This window comes from Heliangelus exortis, chromosome 7, assembly GCF_036169615.1.
Source record: "Heliangelus exortis chromosome 7, bHelExo1.hap1, whole genome shotgun sequence".
In the NCBI taxonomy this organism is placed as follows: domain Eukaryota; kingdom Metazoa; phylum Chordata; class Aves; order Apodiformes; family Trochilidae; genus Heliangelus; species Heliangelus exortis.
Window position 1 is genome coordinate 6,742,730 of NC_092428.1, and position 14,211 is coordinate 6,756,940.

The following is a 14,211-nucleotide window of genomic DNA, read 5'->3' on the forward strand; positions in this document are numbered from 1 at the left end:
CTAATTCACGTGGTCAGAGATGGTGTCACAGAAATCTCTTAGATTTAATTTCTGTGATTAAACAGGATGCAGGAGTCTGCAGTTTTCCTCTCCTTCCCCCAGCTTCTACAACTGTTTGTGCTGCTAACTGCCATGGAGGGTGATCAGCAAGAAGAGCCAAGGAACATGCATAACTGACCCCATCAGAATAGCATCCATCATCTTCGTTCAGAGAACTGATCAGCACTCTGAATGATGGGGGTCCATTTCCATAGAAGACAATTCTCAACTTAGTGAAACTCCAGATGCAGGCTCCATCCTTCAAAATACTGCCCACTGGGGTATTTCCCCTCATTTGTGAAGCATAGCTTAGATCCATACATCCACCAGACTCTCCTGAACCAGCCACTGCATACTGCAAACACTATCTGGGGCTGAATGTGACAGGACAAAAGCAGCCACCTACTCTGGAGATGACTTTATAAAGGCTAGATTTTTTTCTTTTTTTGCCTACTTTTCCTCCTTTTTATTTCCTTGCTTGCGGTGAAAGAGCAAAAGCAAAATCGCCATAAAGCTCTAAGCCACTCTGTGGCCTTATCACTCTGCTCCTTGTTCATCTACAGAACCAGCAGCTCACCAGGTTGATGGTGCAGGCCATCAACTGCCAGGCTGCAAGGAGCTTGAGCCCCTTCCCCAGACTACATGAAATGTGCATAAGGCACAGCCCATCCTCAGTACCACTCCACCTGCCCCAGCAGCCAGCAACACCCATCCATGAGAGACTCTCAGGAATAGAAGGGACAATCTGCCCAGCTGCTTGAAATGGTCATCTATTGCAAACCCTCTTTTTCTTCTTCCTCTTCCTCACACCCTCTAAATCAAAAATGCTGGACACAATAAACCTTGAAGCACCTGCTTTTCAAACGCTGCCACACGGCCAGTCCTCTCCAACAGGCTCTTGGTTCTCCGAACAATAAAGCAGTCCTGAAAGCCAACAGCACAGATCCCACAGTGGGGTCACTCCCAGCATCTCCCCCCATTATTTTGTTACTTTCTGCTCCTTGATCCAGCATCACACAGTTCTGAGGCACATGGCCAAATGCCTTAATTCTGTCTGTAATCTGGGCTAAAGCCCTCGTCAGGGGATAAAGACCACACAAAAGGAGAAATAGAGTCCTGGGAGATGTTAAAACAAGTAAACACCTTTGTGTCAGGAGAGAGAAATTGCTGATAAAGCAGATTAGTGCCTCGAGCCCTGGTGTCCCCAGATCAGAAGGCGAGCCCTGGCCGATCTTTGCAGCCAGCACGCTTCTATGATCACAGAGCTGGCGGCATGCTGGGGCCAGTCTGTTTCCCCACAGTCACTCTCCAAAGAGCAGATTATGTAGAATAACAATTTCTTTGTGGCTGTGTAATTCCCTCCGTGACCGTGGCTGTGGGCAGCTACATTGGCCCTTGATGCCAGGGCCCTAGCAACCATTTAGAGAGGCCATGCAGCCCTAGCAATGGCCCCCCCGCACAAACCTCTCGGACAAGCTTTAACATCAAGTGCATGAATTAATCCCCCCCAACACGAATCCAGGGGTGCTGGCTTATTGGACTTTGTGTTTCTCCAGGCAAGGGATCGAGGGGATTCCAGGCTTCAGCCCTTTGCAACCTTCTCACAATACATTAACCCTTGGAAGGCTACTTCCAAGCCAACCCAGCAGCAACTCTGCACCTGTGTGCAGGTCGAAAGGTTGAAATATTTCAGTCTGAGCACTGGGAGCAAGAGCTGCAGGGTTTGGCTGGGGCAGATGGGTCCTGAGCTCCTCCATGGAGTGAGTCTTGGGTGGTCATCTCTGAGCTTTGGCATGCCTCTGGCCCTCCAAGCACACAAATCCCTCCCATCTGCCATTCTGCAAAGCCAGCAGGACAGATGGACACGGACACAGCCCTTTTCAAGCCTTCCTCAAAATCTTCATCCCACGAGTTATATGTGTGGCCTGAAAGCTGTAAGAGGTACAAGAGAGGTTTGAGGAGGAATCAGCTGCTGTCGCAAACAAGAACTCCTGGACTACATGTGAGATGCCTAAGGGGACAGAATGCCCAACCTGCAGTCATCTGCCAGTTGCTCAGGCAGGAGCACAGAGATACTCACAGGAGATAAGCTATCTCACCAAGGCCTAGGCAGCACCAGCAGCCTCTCTCTCCACTCCATATGCATTTTTTTTTGTTTCACAGGGTAGTCCCTGAACTGGTGCTCTGAGCATGTGGTCCTTCAGGAGAGGAAACCAGAACAGGCAGCTGCACATGAGCCACGCAGCCCAGCAGCACATCTGGTGAATATCTCTTGCTAGCTAGCTGAAGGCTGTTCGTGTTATTTGTCCTCCACCATTTTCCCTGCTAATACTCCTTTAATTTGTAAAGGACTAAGTGAGCTCAGGGAAAGAGGAGGACTGTGCTGAGAAAAGACAGGAGGATGCAGAAGCACATCCAGAACTCTTCTACTTATTGGGACCAGTCCTATTACTCCTCCCAGGTGCTCGAAATGGGTCATAGCAGATCTCCTCACATCTAAACAAGCAGCCATCAAACCCAGAGGGAGCCTGGCCACACTATAGCTTGTTCTGGTCCATCTCTCAGACCAGATCTCAGTCTGCAGTGCTGCAAGATGGCAGCAATTTTTAATGGCAGATTGGTGATGTCTCCAAGTGAAAGTTATCACCAATCAGAGGGACAGGAGAAACTACAGAGCCTGGATTCCTGCTTTCAGAGCTTCCTGTGCAGCAGTGACCACCACGCAGGTGCCTTGCTCCCAGTGTTTCTCTACGCCTTCACACCTCACTGCAGTGACACCCTCACATCCCAGCAGAGTCACCTGTTTTCCTCCCTCCGCTTCCCTTTCCATCCTAGGCAACAAAAAAAGGGAAAACGAAACAAAACAAAAAAGGATTAGCTTTTCTCTGAAGGCAAGAAAGGAGCACAGATACTTCCAAATTACTGCAGCAAAGCAAGCCTTGCTTTCCTGGTTTGTTAATCAGTTCAATTTTCCTGCCCAAGAACAGGTCAGCCAAAGCAGCTCTCAGCTGGGAGGCCCAGCCCCTGGATACAGCAGCCCTTCAGCAGCTTACAGAAACAATCAATTAGTTGCTACAGTGAAGCACCAGGGGAAAATCATACTGTGCTGTACACTGGGCACACAAACCAAAAGACCTAAGTGTTCTGGCATGGGCACACTTAAATAGATAAAGATGCAGAACACTCTTAGTATTTCCTTTGTTTTTCTACAGATTAAGGTGTCTCTGGACCATGTCAGTCTAGCTCCATGTCCCTGCAGCTTATGCAGCCTTGCTGAGCCCATGCTGGGAAGGCAACTCTCTGCCATCACAGCTCTCCCTGCCTTGGGATCACAAATTAGTGCCCAAAAATTCTCCAGTCTTCATTATCTGAACTGCTCTCTGACCTCAAACTCCAATCCACAACAGCTTCCACTTCTAGGGAGCAAAACCCTTAATAACCCATAGAGGATGAAGAATCACAAATGTAACAGTCCAGGTTTCCTGGAGAGATCAGTGCAGAGCCATAGCTCTCAGCTTCACCACTTCAACCACAAACCACCTGGGCCAATACAGCACCTACAGACACACAGGGAGGCCTCTAGTTCTGAGCAGGAAACTCACAGATACCCCTAGTTTCTCCTACATTCTCTGAAGCATCTAGGCAGTCTGAAATTATGCTGGCAGTAATCTGGTACCAGCCCACAAGGAACAGAGCCAGAGCAAATCCAGCCAGCCATTTTGTCCCTAGCACAGGAAAACTGTGTTACCACCAGGCTCTGGACTCCTTGTTGATAAAACAAGACGTTTTTAAAAAGTCCCTGTGCCTGTGAAATGCATCAAACTGATGAGTCCAAAAATGAAAGGCATTTTGTTCAGGCATTGTAGAGAATCCTTTGATTCATCAATTACCACATTCTTGAAGAAGAGTTTAAAAATTTACTTTTAAAATAAGCTATTTGTGTGAGATTTTAAGACTAGTTATGGCAGAGCCCATATGGTTAGTATCCAAGCAATCCATAGGATGTTGTTGTCACCACATTAAAGCCATATACAGCCTCCCAAGCCACAGTGATTTTTTCTGTGACCATAAAAGCTCAGGATTACCCTGAGACCTTGCTGATAAAACTGGAGTCCAAAAGAAGTCTGCACCTCCCTCCCTGTACCCTGCCCATTTGCTGTAGATCTCGGCCAGCTGTCTCATGTACACATGAACTACAATCCAAAAGCTGGAATGAAACAAACACTTCTCCCCACTCTCAATTTCTAGTGCCTCAGATTCACTAAACTTTACATTAATACAAATAGTCAAATTCTAGGAAACTGCTGCATTTGGAATATCTGCTGAACATAGAGATTTGAAAAACTGAGGACATACTCATTCACTTTGGAAATCTCATTTGTGAGCTGTGATCATCCATCAAAGAGAAGACACTGCACAAAAACAAGTGACTATTCAGAAACCAATCAGAGCTTAAAACCAATATTTTAGGCCAAATAACTAATTGGAATAAGCCAGGTGGGAAGCACATTAAAAAAAAAAAAAGAGTGGAAAGAGAACTGTTCAGTTCAAAACACTGGGATATTTGAGCTGAGTATCAAACAGAGAAAGGAAATAAAATCCATTTTAAAACAATTATCCAGAATGTAGCATTTGCACAACTTCTGTCATCCAATTTGCAGAGCACACCAAAACCAAAGAGAAGAGCTGAGCTGTCATCTTTTCCAGGTGCTTTGCAGCAGCAGCTGAGGCACCCAGGGGATGCAGTAGCTCATGCTAAGAAAGGAAAGGCTTGGTCAAACAACATCTATAATGTACAGAGGGAGAAGAAGAGCTCCCTGGCAGTTATTCTTCATGGAGTTATCCTACCCCAAGGTTACGCCTGGTGTTTAGCCAAGGCTACTAATTACTGCGGGGAGATGTGGAATTGGCTTGGGGCATTTTGAGGGAGCACCTCCCTGTCAGATGGCTCAGAGATGCTATTATAAGTGATATTCAGGATTTCTGCCTCTCAGCTTCCTGAGAGCAGCTGAAGGGACTCAAGGCAGTAGGGGGGAATGACACCAACGACGGTTTGAGGGGGGAGACAGAAGAGGGAGTTTTGCCTTCTTTTCTTTTCCTTTCTCTGAATTGGCCCACACACACTTTAAATGGTCCAATAAAAAGATACAATTTCTTTACCTTTCCAGCTCTGGGACCCTGTGAGTTTTTGTTGTTCGGGTTCCCGTAAGGTTAAGTTCAGAGGATAAACTGACATGCTGGGCTATGGGAAAAAGCCAGTTTCTTCAAATAAAGCCACAACGGTGCAAAAGAGACCCTGCTGGGGCTTTTATTTGGGAAAACAAACAGAAATGGCACCAAGCCCTTCTGCTTTACGAACCAATTTAACTATAAAACCAATGTTCTCCCTCTCGGGGGTGAGGAGGGGAGAGAGACAGGACATGACAATAGTCCAAAACCTTGGAGGGGAAAAAAAAACCCAGAAGACAGGACAAAAAGCTTGTCTGTCCCCTTTTCTTTCTTGTCCATGGCTCCTTTTCTTAGCACACGTGTGTTCTTGTAAAAACTATTAGATTGCAATTTGTATAACATGGTGACCCCCAAATTCAGACATTTAACCCCTTTTCTCTGCAAAGAATGTCAAGAATGTCTTGTCTGTCTTTCTTTCCAACGAGAGGAGTAGGGGGGAATTCTCTCAAACTGTGATTTCTTGAGGGAAGAGAAAAAGAGGCAGGCGAGGAAAAGAAGCAGGGAATTCTCAAAGCCTCTCGCCTTTCGCCCCACTTGTGTGGGAACAGGCGGCTGTATTGCTCCCTTTCTGGACAGAGCTCTGCAGGTCTCCTTTAGTGGGGAGACAAAAAAATGGAGAGTCCAAATCAAAACAAAGCCATCTGTTTAAATGAGCTACCGTTAGCCAGTGGCAGAGGGGGTTCCTCATTCACTCCTTCCCATTCTTCTCTCTTGCCTCTGTTGATTCTCTCTCAACCCAGGGAAAAATAAAGATTGCTTTTGCTTTGGTCCAGAGGGATGAAGCTGATTGATGCGCTTGGAGTGTCCAGCCCCCACCCACGCTCTCTAATTGTTCAGGGCCTTGTAAAGTTGTCATAAATACGCCTGAACAGGAGTGCAAAGGCCACAGTATACCCTGGACGTGCAGACATCCAAAGGGCAGAAGCTGGCCTCATGCTCATCTGTAGCAAGACAGGACTTCCATGGCAAGGGAAGGATGTAGGATAAACAACTGTATGTTTTTCCTCTTAAAAACACAGCTTTACATTTATGTTAAGATCCACCAGAGCCCCCTTATCAAAACGAACAGAACATGCCCAGCTTACGTGAGAGAAAGATGATATAAGAAAAAAAAAAATCCCCACCCAAGCACCCCCCCCCCAAGATTAGTAAAGAACCACAAGGCTCCAAATGGTTTTGAGAGCCCATATACACCATGGAAAACACATTGCACAGCAAGACTGAAGCTATCCCTTATAGCTAAGAAACAGGGCTCTGAACACAATGAAGTGTGCTAAAAGGAATAGCCACTCAAGAGACCACCACGTAAGAGATCCCTGTACCAGCAAGCTCTCTCAGACAGTGGCTCAAGTAGTTGGCCATACACCTGATGTTCTGCCTCCAACTACACCCAAGATCTCAGAGCAGGGGACTCAAATTAGAGCTGCAGAACTAGGATAGGTGGTTAATTCATGCCTGAAGCCAGGAGACCTGGGTATATCCAGTCCTGCTGCTTGAGTCACAAGAGGGGTTGTCAGCTACATGAAGAGGGACCTGATTTCCATTCACTTAGATCTACACCCAAACTCTCCATCCTACCTACCTTACCACAGAAGGAATGATTCCTAAGGACCAAATTAGAAATCCAAAGAAGCAGTTGTGCCAAACTGAGTAAATATGAAGAGACCAAGAAAAGGTTCACTCAAAGACAAAAATTCCCCTACAATGGAACCCAGACTGTCACTTCACCAATCCTTTTTCCTTTGAATTTTAGGAAGCTTAGCTTTTGGAAGCATTTTGCTTTAGGAAGCATGGCTTTTGGGTTCCTGATTAACCAAAGAACATATAAGTGGGAACAGCCAGACAAAGCCATCTGTGGACAGAATTGAGAAATAGCACAGAAAAAAACAGGCAGAAGAGCTTCAAGACAAGAGAATGAGCAGCCACCTGAAGGGCAACTACATGTGGATTATCCCACCACAGCAAGTAGAAGGTAGTAGAAGGCATGCATTTGTATTCACTTACCTGGTGTAAGCACAGCCCAGAAAGCTGTTGAGCTCGCAGCTGAACAAGTTTTGGATTGGCTAGTGTGATTTAAAACCATGTTCAGCCAAGACAGAGTTGCTGATAAAGAAACTCAAGCCTGAAAAGAGTAGGAAGCCTGTTTCCCTCAAAGCCTGAAGTGAGTATCCTTGGCAAAAAAAAAGGTAATTGTTATGATGAATCTATAGGAAAGCAAGGAAGGAGAGGGGATTCTGCATCTACATCCTGGTTTTATGATTCTTCTGCCCCCAAAATCCTGTGAAACTGTTATCTGTGCCACAATAATATTTGCTATCACTTGTCTCTCCTATTACCAGAGATAACCATTCACTTCTCTGTGATTGCATAAATCTGGTTAAATTCCTAGGTGAAAGAGACTCCACAGACTTCTTGGAGTCAGTTACCTTTCGTTTCGATCTAGCAACTCCAGTTCTGAATCCATTTGCTCTCTTCACTCAACAAACTCTTTTTGGTTTTAAATTAGAGAGCCTCAAACTTGTCTAAACCTTGAAATTCAAAGCTGTGGAATGATTTTCTGCAGAACTTGTTTTAGAACACAATGCTAAGACGCCTGCTTGTGAAGCTTCCATATTAAAAGCTCTTGTTGAAAACATCTAGCAGGCCTTATAACCAAGAACTAGACCCATAAATTCTAATTTAATTTATCTGCTTCCACACGTTAAAAAAAATTCTGAGCATGACAGGAAGCAAAGCCAAGAAGATTTAATCAGAAACGCATCAGCTAGTGATGAGCTAACCAGGTGTTCAGTGCTATATACTGCAATTGTCAAATCACAATTGCTGTTTAAGAACAGCACAGGGAGCCCAAGCTTAAAGCTCTCCCTTCTAGTTGACAATTGCCCATGTTCACTCACTTAATGGCTCTAAAGAGCCTCCAAAGTGGATGCAGATCAATTGAAATGTGAAAGACAGCAACTAATTCTTGCCCATCCCACTGCACTGACAGATGTAGCCTAGCAAGGGTCCTATGGAAGAATGTACCAGAGATCAATCAGCAAGTTAGCAAGCTTCAGCCTAGTTGCTTTTGCTGGTAACACTCATGCTGCCTCTCAGAGAGAAATAGCACAATGCAGTAGCACTAGAGGCAAATACAGATTATTGACATGCTCAGAGCCTGCCTGGTTGCCCTGAAAGACACCTCCCTACCCCTATGCTGAGGGCATCAGCCACACACCTGAATCTCTCTTCTCCTCCACCACTCCCAAGCCGCTCTTATGAATCCTCCACCTCCCCAAAACATGCAGACATCAAAGGCACCTGCCTTGAACACCTGAAGAGCAGGGGGGCCTAAGGTCAAGAAATGCAACTCTGTATCTTTCCCTTCTATGCACACCTATTTTTTTTCTCCATCCCTTTGAAAAAGGTGGCAGAGATAAATGAAGAACAAAGAAACGAAAAAAAGCCACAGCTTTGGCCCACACCCTGCCTATTACTTAAGGGGGAAGGAACTCTTCCGAAAGAGGAGGAAAAAATGTGCTCAGACACAATGGCTCAAAAGGCCAGGCAGCAAACCGGGCCACTTTGTACTGCTAACAAGGGAAACCTAATTACAGGAAGAGGGCAAAGAGGGACAGATAAAAGGGATACAAAATTTCAACATCTGTTGCCATAAAGGGATAAGAAGTGGGGAAACGCAAAGTGTCAGTTTGGTGTCAGTGACGGTGTAAAGCCACTTTCAAAGGCTTTGAGAGAGAGAGAAAAACTGAACAAGAAATTAGAGGGTTCTTAAAACAAAACAAAACACAACACAACAAAAAACCACTCTGCCAAAAATGCTTTCAAAAGAGGGGAGGAGATGGACAAAGACTGGGTATTTAAAAGGTAGAGGATCTGGGGTGGCTTGCAGGGCACAGCTAACTTTGTCTCAGTTTTCACAACAGCTTTCATGCCCTGCCTCTGTTGTGTTGTGTCACAGGAAACGACAGTGTAGAACTTTGTATTTGAAGTGTTCACAGCATGAGGACTACCATGCCAGACAGATCACTGGTCCATTTCAAATATCAGGCTTGGCAGAGGAGCTCCAAAAGTTTCTGCTAAGTGACCTCTGGAGTACCCTACACGTTATGGTGAACCATCCTCAAGACAGAGGAATTTGTCTCCATAATACACGCAGACCACCACAATAGAGTGGAGAGCAACAGCTCCCCACAGGCAAATGACCAATGCTGTCCTTGGAGTTGTTTCCAGTGGTGCAGCACCTTTGTCTCCTACAGAGTTTAAACTCCCAAAAGAGATAGGAGGAGGAACAGGAACTGAAGAAAGTTTCCTTTTCTCTTGCTTGCCATTAACTGGTTGTCCTGCTGAGCCACACACTACCACTGGCAGATGAGACAGGAAGGTCTGAGCAGAGAAATGCAAAAGGTACCTGATCTGCAAAAGGGGCATCTGTCATCATACCCCTCAGTGGCACGGAGGAGCAAGGGAACTTGCAAACGTACAAGGAGGCAGCAAGGCCTGATACTGGGTGCAAGAATACAGGTTAGTACCTAGTGGCCCATGATGCTCATCGTTCTCTCCTGTGCAGACCTTTTGTCAACCAAGTTATTCACAGCCCTATCACTGTTTAACACTGGGAGGGCAATTAACTGAATGACACCCCCCCAGCACACACACACACACACACACACACACACACCTTGATCCTGAGTGGCAATAAGTGCACAGCAACTACCCCACATCTAAAAGCAACTAGATGGCACAATGTAGCATCTGTGGGATGAGGTAGGTCCTCCAGAGGTGCAGCTTGCCAGCTTCAAAAGTATAAGAAAACTTCCCTTCATTACAGGAGAAAAGGCCGGGTGTAGCAGCAGCTGGAATTTCAGCCCTTAGAGACAGTGTCTTCACACAGTCATTCCCCTGCCTTAGACTCCCCTTGACAATTGCTTGTTGCTGCCTGTTACGGCTTTGATCCAACACCATCGTCTCAGCAGAGTCAGAAATGAAAGAGTTGTGGGGCTGCAATGCAGTAAGAGGCATTTCCTTTCCCCACTAAAAATGTCCTCGCCATCAAGCCCATCCAAGCCCTTTTCAAAGCCCTGAACAGATTTCCAGGTGAAGACATTATCCCTTTCCTTCTGGAGGGATGAGAATAGGTGTCCTAAGGTCAGGGAAAAGCAAAGGTCATAAATATGAAAACATACCATGACCAAAAGCTACAAGCACAAGCCAAGCACTTATCTGGCCTGGAACTAAGAAGATCAGTACACAAAAGGTTATTTAAGCTTTAAAACCTTTTGTACCATGTTCCAGCTCTCAGCTGTTGTGGAAAAAGACCACCTACCCCAAGGGAAGAGAATCCCAAAGAAACTGCTGCAATACTACTTACACACATACTTGTGCAGAAAAAAAACTTATCTGATCTAACTGGTCTTGGACAGCACTAAACATCTAAGTGGTGCTAAAGATCCCGTAAGTGTCACTCAGACCTATTTCATTTTTCTGACACAGAAGTTGTCCAGATTTTACTCCTAGAGATAACATCCTTGCATAGTTCAGCGTCTGGGCCTTTGTGGCCACAAGACAAAGGGTAAGCAGCAAACTTGGGAAGGAGGCGAGATGAGGATGTCTCAGTCTGCTAAGATGCTATAAGGACACATCGGGCACAAGACTTTACAATCTTGGGTAGCTCTAAGATTTTGAGTTTCCATGCCATGCTCCCACTTCTGGAGGGGGACCATATGCACAAACCTCAAAGGACGAAATAGTCCTTCTCTACAAGATCGCTTCTGGCAACTGCTGGAACCTTTGAAAACGAATTCAATGAAAATTAATTCAAAGGTCTGTTGGGAAGAACAACCGTTTATGGAGAAACCAAGACCTCCCTCACCATGAATGATCGCATCAAACTTCACATGCAAGTTTCACAGCTGTGCTCCTTACTCCATCTCCTGTCCTGCATGTGCTGACAAGGCTCCCAGCTCACACACAGGTCCCCAGAGAGGAAAAGACCCAGTGGCATGGTGCATTCCAGCTGTGACAGGTGAAGAGGGAAAAATAAGTTTGACACTCCAGCCACTGCAACAGAGGCCCAGTGGCCTATGTTGCCTTGGCTTTTTTATTTGCCTGTCACTCAGGCTTTGACATTATTGAAAGATCAAACTCCGTTGTGCCTGTTCATTACCTTAATCCTATTTTCTCCACAGCTTTATTATCTCTTCAGACTTCCTTGGGAAAGGCTGTCAAAGAGGCTGGGACAGGGGGAGAGGGTTGCCTATCTTACCCCTGTCAGATGCCTCTATTCAAGAACAGTCAGAAGACTTGATGGGCAGGGGTATCACAGCACAGCCTGTATCCTTCTGGAATACTCCAAAGGCATCACTGGACTAAGTGACTGAGAGACATGTACCATGGTACCATTTTTCTGCTCTAGTTTGTCCTTTGTGAGATGCATCCTTTGTAAAGTCTATTTTTGTTACTTCAGGGAAAAACAGATTCATACTTGTACTTGTACCATTTATCCAGATAATCCAAACTTCCTAAAATACAGATTTGAAGGCAACTGGCCTCATACCAGCCCTGCATCCATATCAGCCCTCCTCTACCTCCTTTCCCCAAATACAGCCTTGCTGACCCCCCCCCCAGAGGCCCTTTCTGCCATTTCCCCCCTCTCAAAGCCCACCAGCTCACCTCAATCCTGCTGGCACTCCCTTTATAATGTGAGCTGTGCCACTCCTACTCAGAGGATACTGGGTCTCAAAAGTTGAGCTGTCATTCAATAACCCTGACAAATATTTGCTATCTGTCCATCACTACACAAAGACCCCCAGGCTGAGAGTTTCAAATTTGTCAGCAGCTGAGTCTCACATCAGGATTTGAGCACAACATTTCCCCAGTTGCTAAAGTCAGCATCTTCACCAAACAGGAACTACTCAATGGCCCCAAATCAGAGGCCACAGCAATTAACCTCCTCAATGCATATTAAGACAGAGAGAAGATAACATGCCAAAGTCTTTTCTGTAGATAACCTGCTGCCACACCTCCCTGAGCTACCAGAAATACCTACCAAGACAAGACAACTGTAGAGCCTGGGTTTGCCTCTGGCTTCTGATCACCACAGAGAAGTGGGTGAAGAGTAGGAAGCAGATCACCTTCTGCACCCTTCTGGCTCAGGCTGAAGCATCAGCTGAGACAGATGAAAAGTGGGCATATTCTGACTATACATGGGTAATGGGAATAAACCAGGATGGATGAGCCATCAGCTACAAAAGCTGGTAAGAAGTCATGCTGCTCCCTACTGAACCAGAACCACTCTCCACGTGACACCTTTTCCATGTCAGTTTGTTCTGTCCTCTATTCTGACCCACATATCCTGTTTAAACATCTCTTGCCTAAGTGGACCAAAGGAATGATTTTATGGCACCTCCAATATTGCATTTCTCATTAACTTTTTTCAGTCCCACCCTGTAACTTGGAAGTTCACTCACCTCTCAAGGTCCCAGATTCTCAGAGGTGAGGTGTGTCCACAGCAGGCTGTCCCCGTCACAAATGAGCTGTTTAAAAAAAAAAAAAAAAAAAAAAAAAAAAAAGAAAAAAGCAAGCAAATAAAAAAAATACTTACTAGTACTCATGTTCTGAAGAAATAATGCATGAGCAAGACAGAGAAAACAGGCTACAAGAGCGACTTTGAATTCTGATTCAAAAACATTTCAGCAGCAGCAATGGGAGAGGTGCTCCAGAGCTCTCAGCAGCTGAGCTTCCCAGATGCAGCAGGTCACAATCGTAGAGAACTGGCAGGACATAAAGATGTATTTGCACACACAAAGGGAAAACCTAAAACAGGAGCAGCTTTAAACTGCAACATTTTCAAAACAGTTAGCACAGTACTTGGCACATTTCATATACATTTCATTGTGAAGTGAGGAAAGGCCCCATAGAAAATCCCTGTTAATTCCTACTTCATGTCTCCTATTTCATGTCTTCTTCTGTTTGCTGGCAACTTCTGATCACAACTGTTAACTGGCTGCTGCATCACAGGCCTAACAAATCACAGAACAGAGGTCTCTGGTCCAGCCTGCTCTCAAAGTAGGGCAAATTTCAAAGCTGGATGAGGTTACTCTCTCCAGTGCTCAAGACTCTATTAGAGGCAGCACAGCTCTCCTTCAGCAATATTTGGTTTAGTTCACACTCTCCAGCAGGGTCCATTTCAAAGTCCTTTTTGGCAATGCTATGTTGCTGCTGCTGGCTCCAGAGGTTGTCTGACAGCCACTGACCTCAAACTTGTTGATAAGACAAACAAATCCTTAAAATCAAGCAGTAGGAGCATGGGTGCTGTGGTTTCCCACACCACACTGCCTGTTTTGTGCCAGCTTCCTATCCTCAGTCCAAAAAAGAGAAAGTGGCTCATACAAAGGTTTTTAAGTAAACTATAAATGACCTCTCACAAAGCCACATTTATTGCAGCCACCAAGAATAAAACGCCAAAACTATGTTTAAGTCATTGCAACAAGGATAGCACAAATGCAGGAAATGGAGCCTGTTTTAAATAAAAGCCAGATCTATGCTTTGCCTAAACATCTTTTGCAGCATGACATGGTGCTGGCAGCTAGAAAAGGAAAGCAAAATAAGGACACTATTTCATGTCTGTAAAAATAGCAGTTTTAAAACATTTCTTTGATTTCCTATAGCATTCTTCCTTTGGAAGACAGAAAGTATCTCCAGTCCCCTACTGCACCAGGAAGAGATTCTTCCAGCATCCTTGACTTCTGTTAGAAGCACTTTTGCTGATGTTACAAGGTATCCAGCAGTAAAGAGGTGAACACGCACTTTACTCAACCAAAGCCAGAGAAGAGCCATGTGCAGGGCCAGAACTCGGGACTCCTGCTCCTAGCTCTGTGGTTTATCTGAGCAATTGGTTTCTACAAATCATAAGGCCAAAGCAGCATTGCCAATAAATTCTGCAAA

At 45.3% G+C, this 14,211-nt stretch overlaps 1 protein-coding gene across 1 annotated transcript in view; it reads right to left on the minus strand.

The window, feature by feature from the left end:
- Nucleotides 1–14,211, minus strand: part of FBXW4 (F-box and WD repeat domain containing 4) — a 58,685-nt gene that overhangs the window by 1,457 nt on the left and 43,017 nt on the right. Inside the window, 1 exon segment of the mRNA XM_071748470.1 lies at nucleotides 12,735–12,800. Within this exon segment, the coding sequence (XP_071604571.1) occupies nucleotides 12,735–12,800 (66 nt within the window).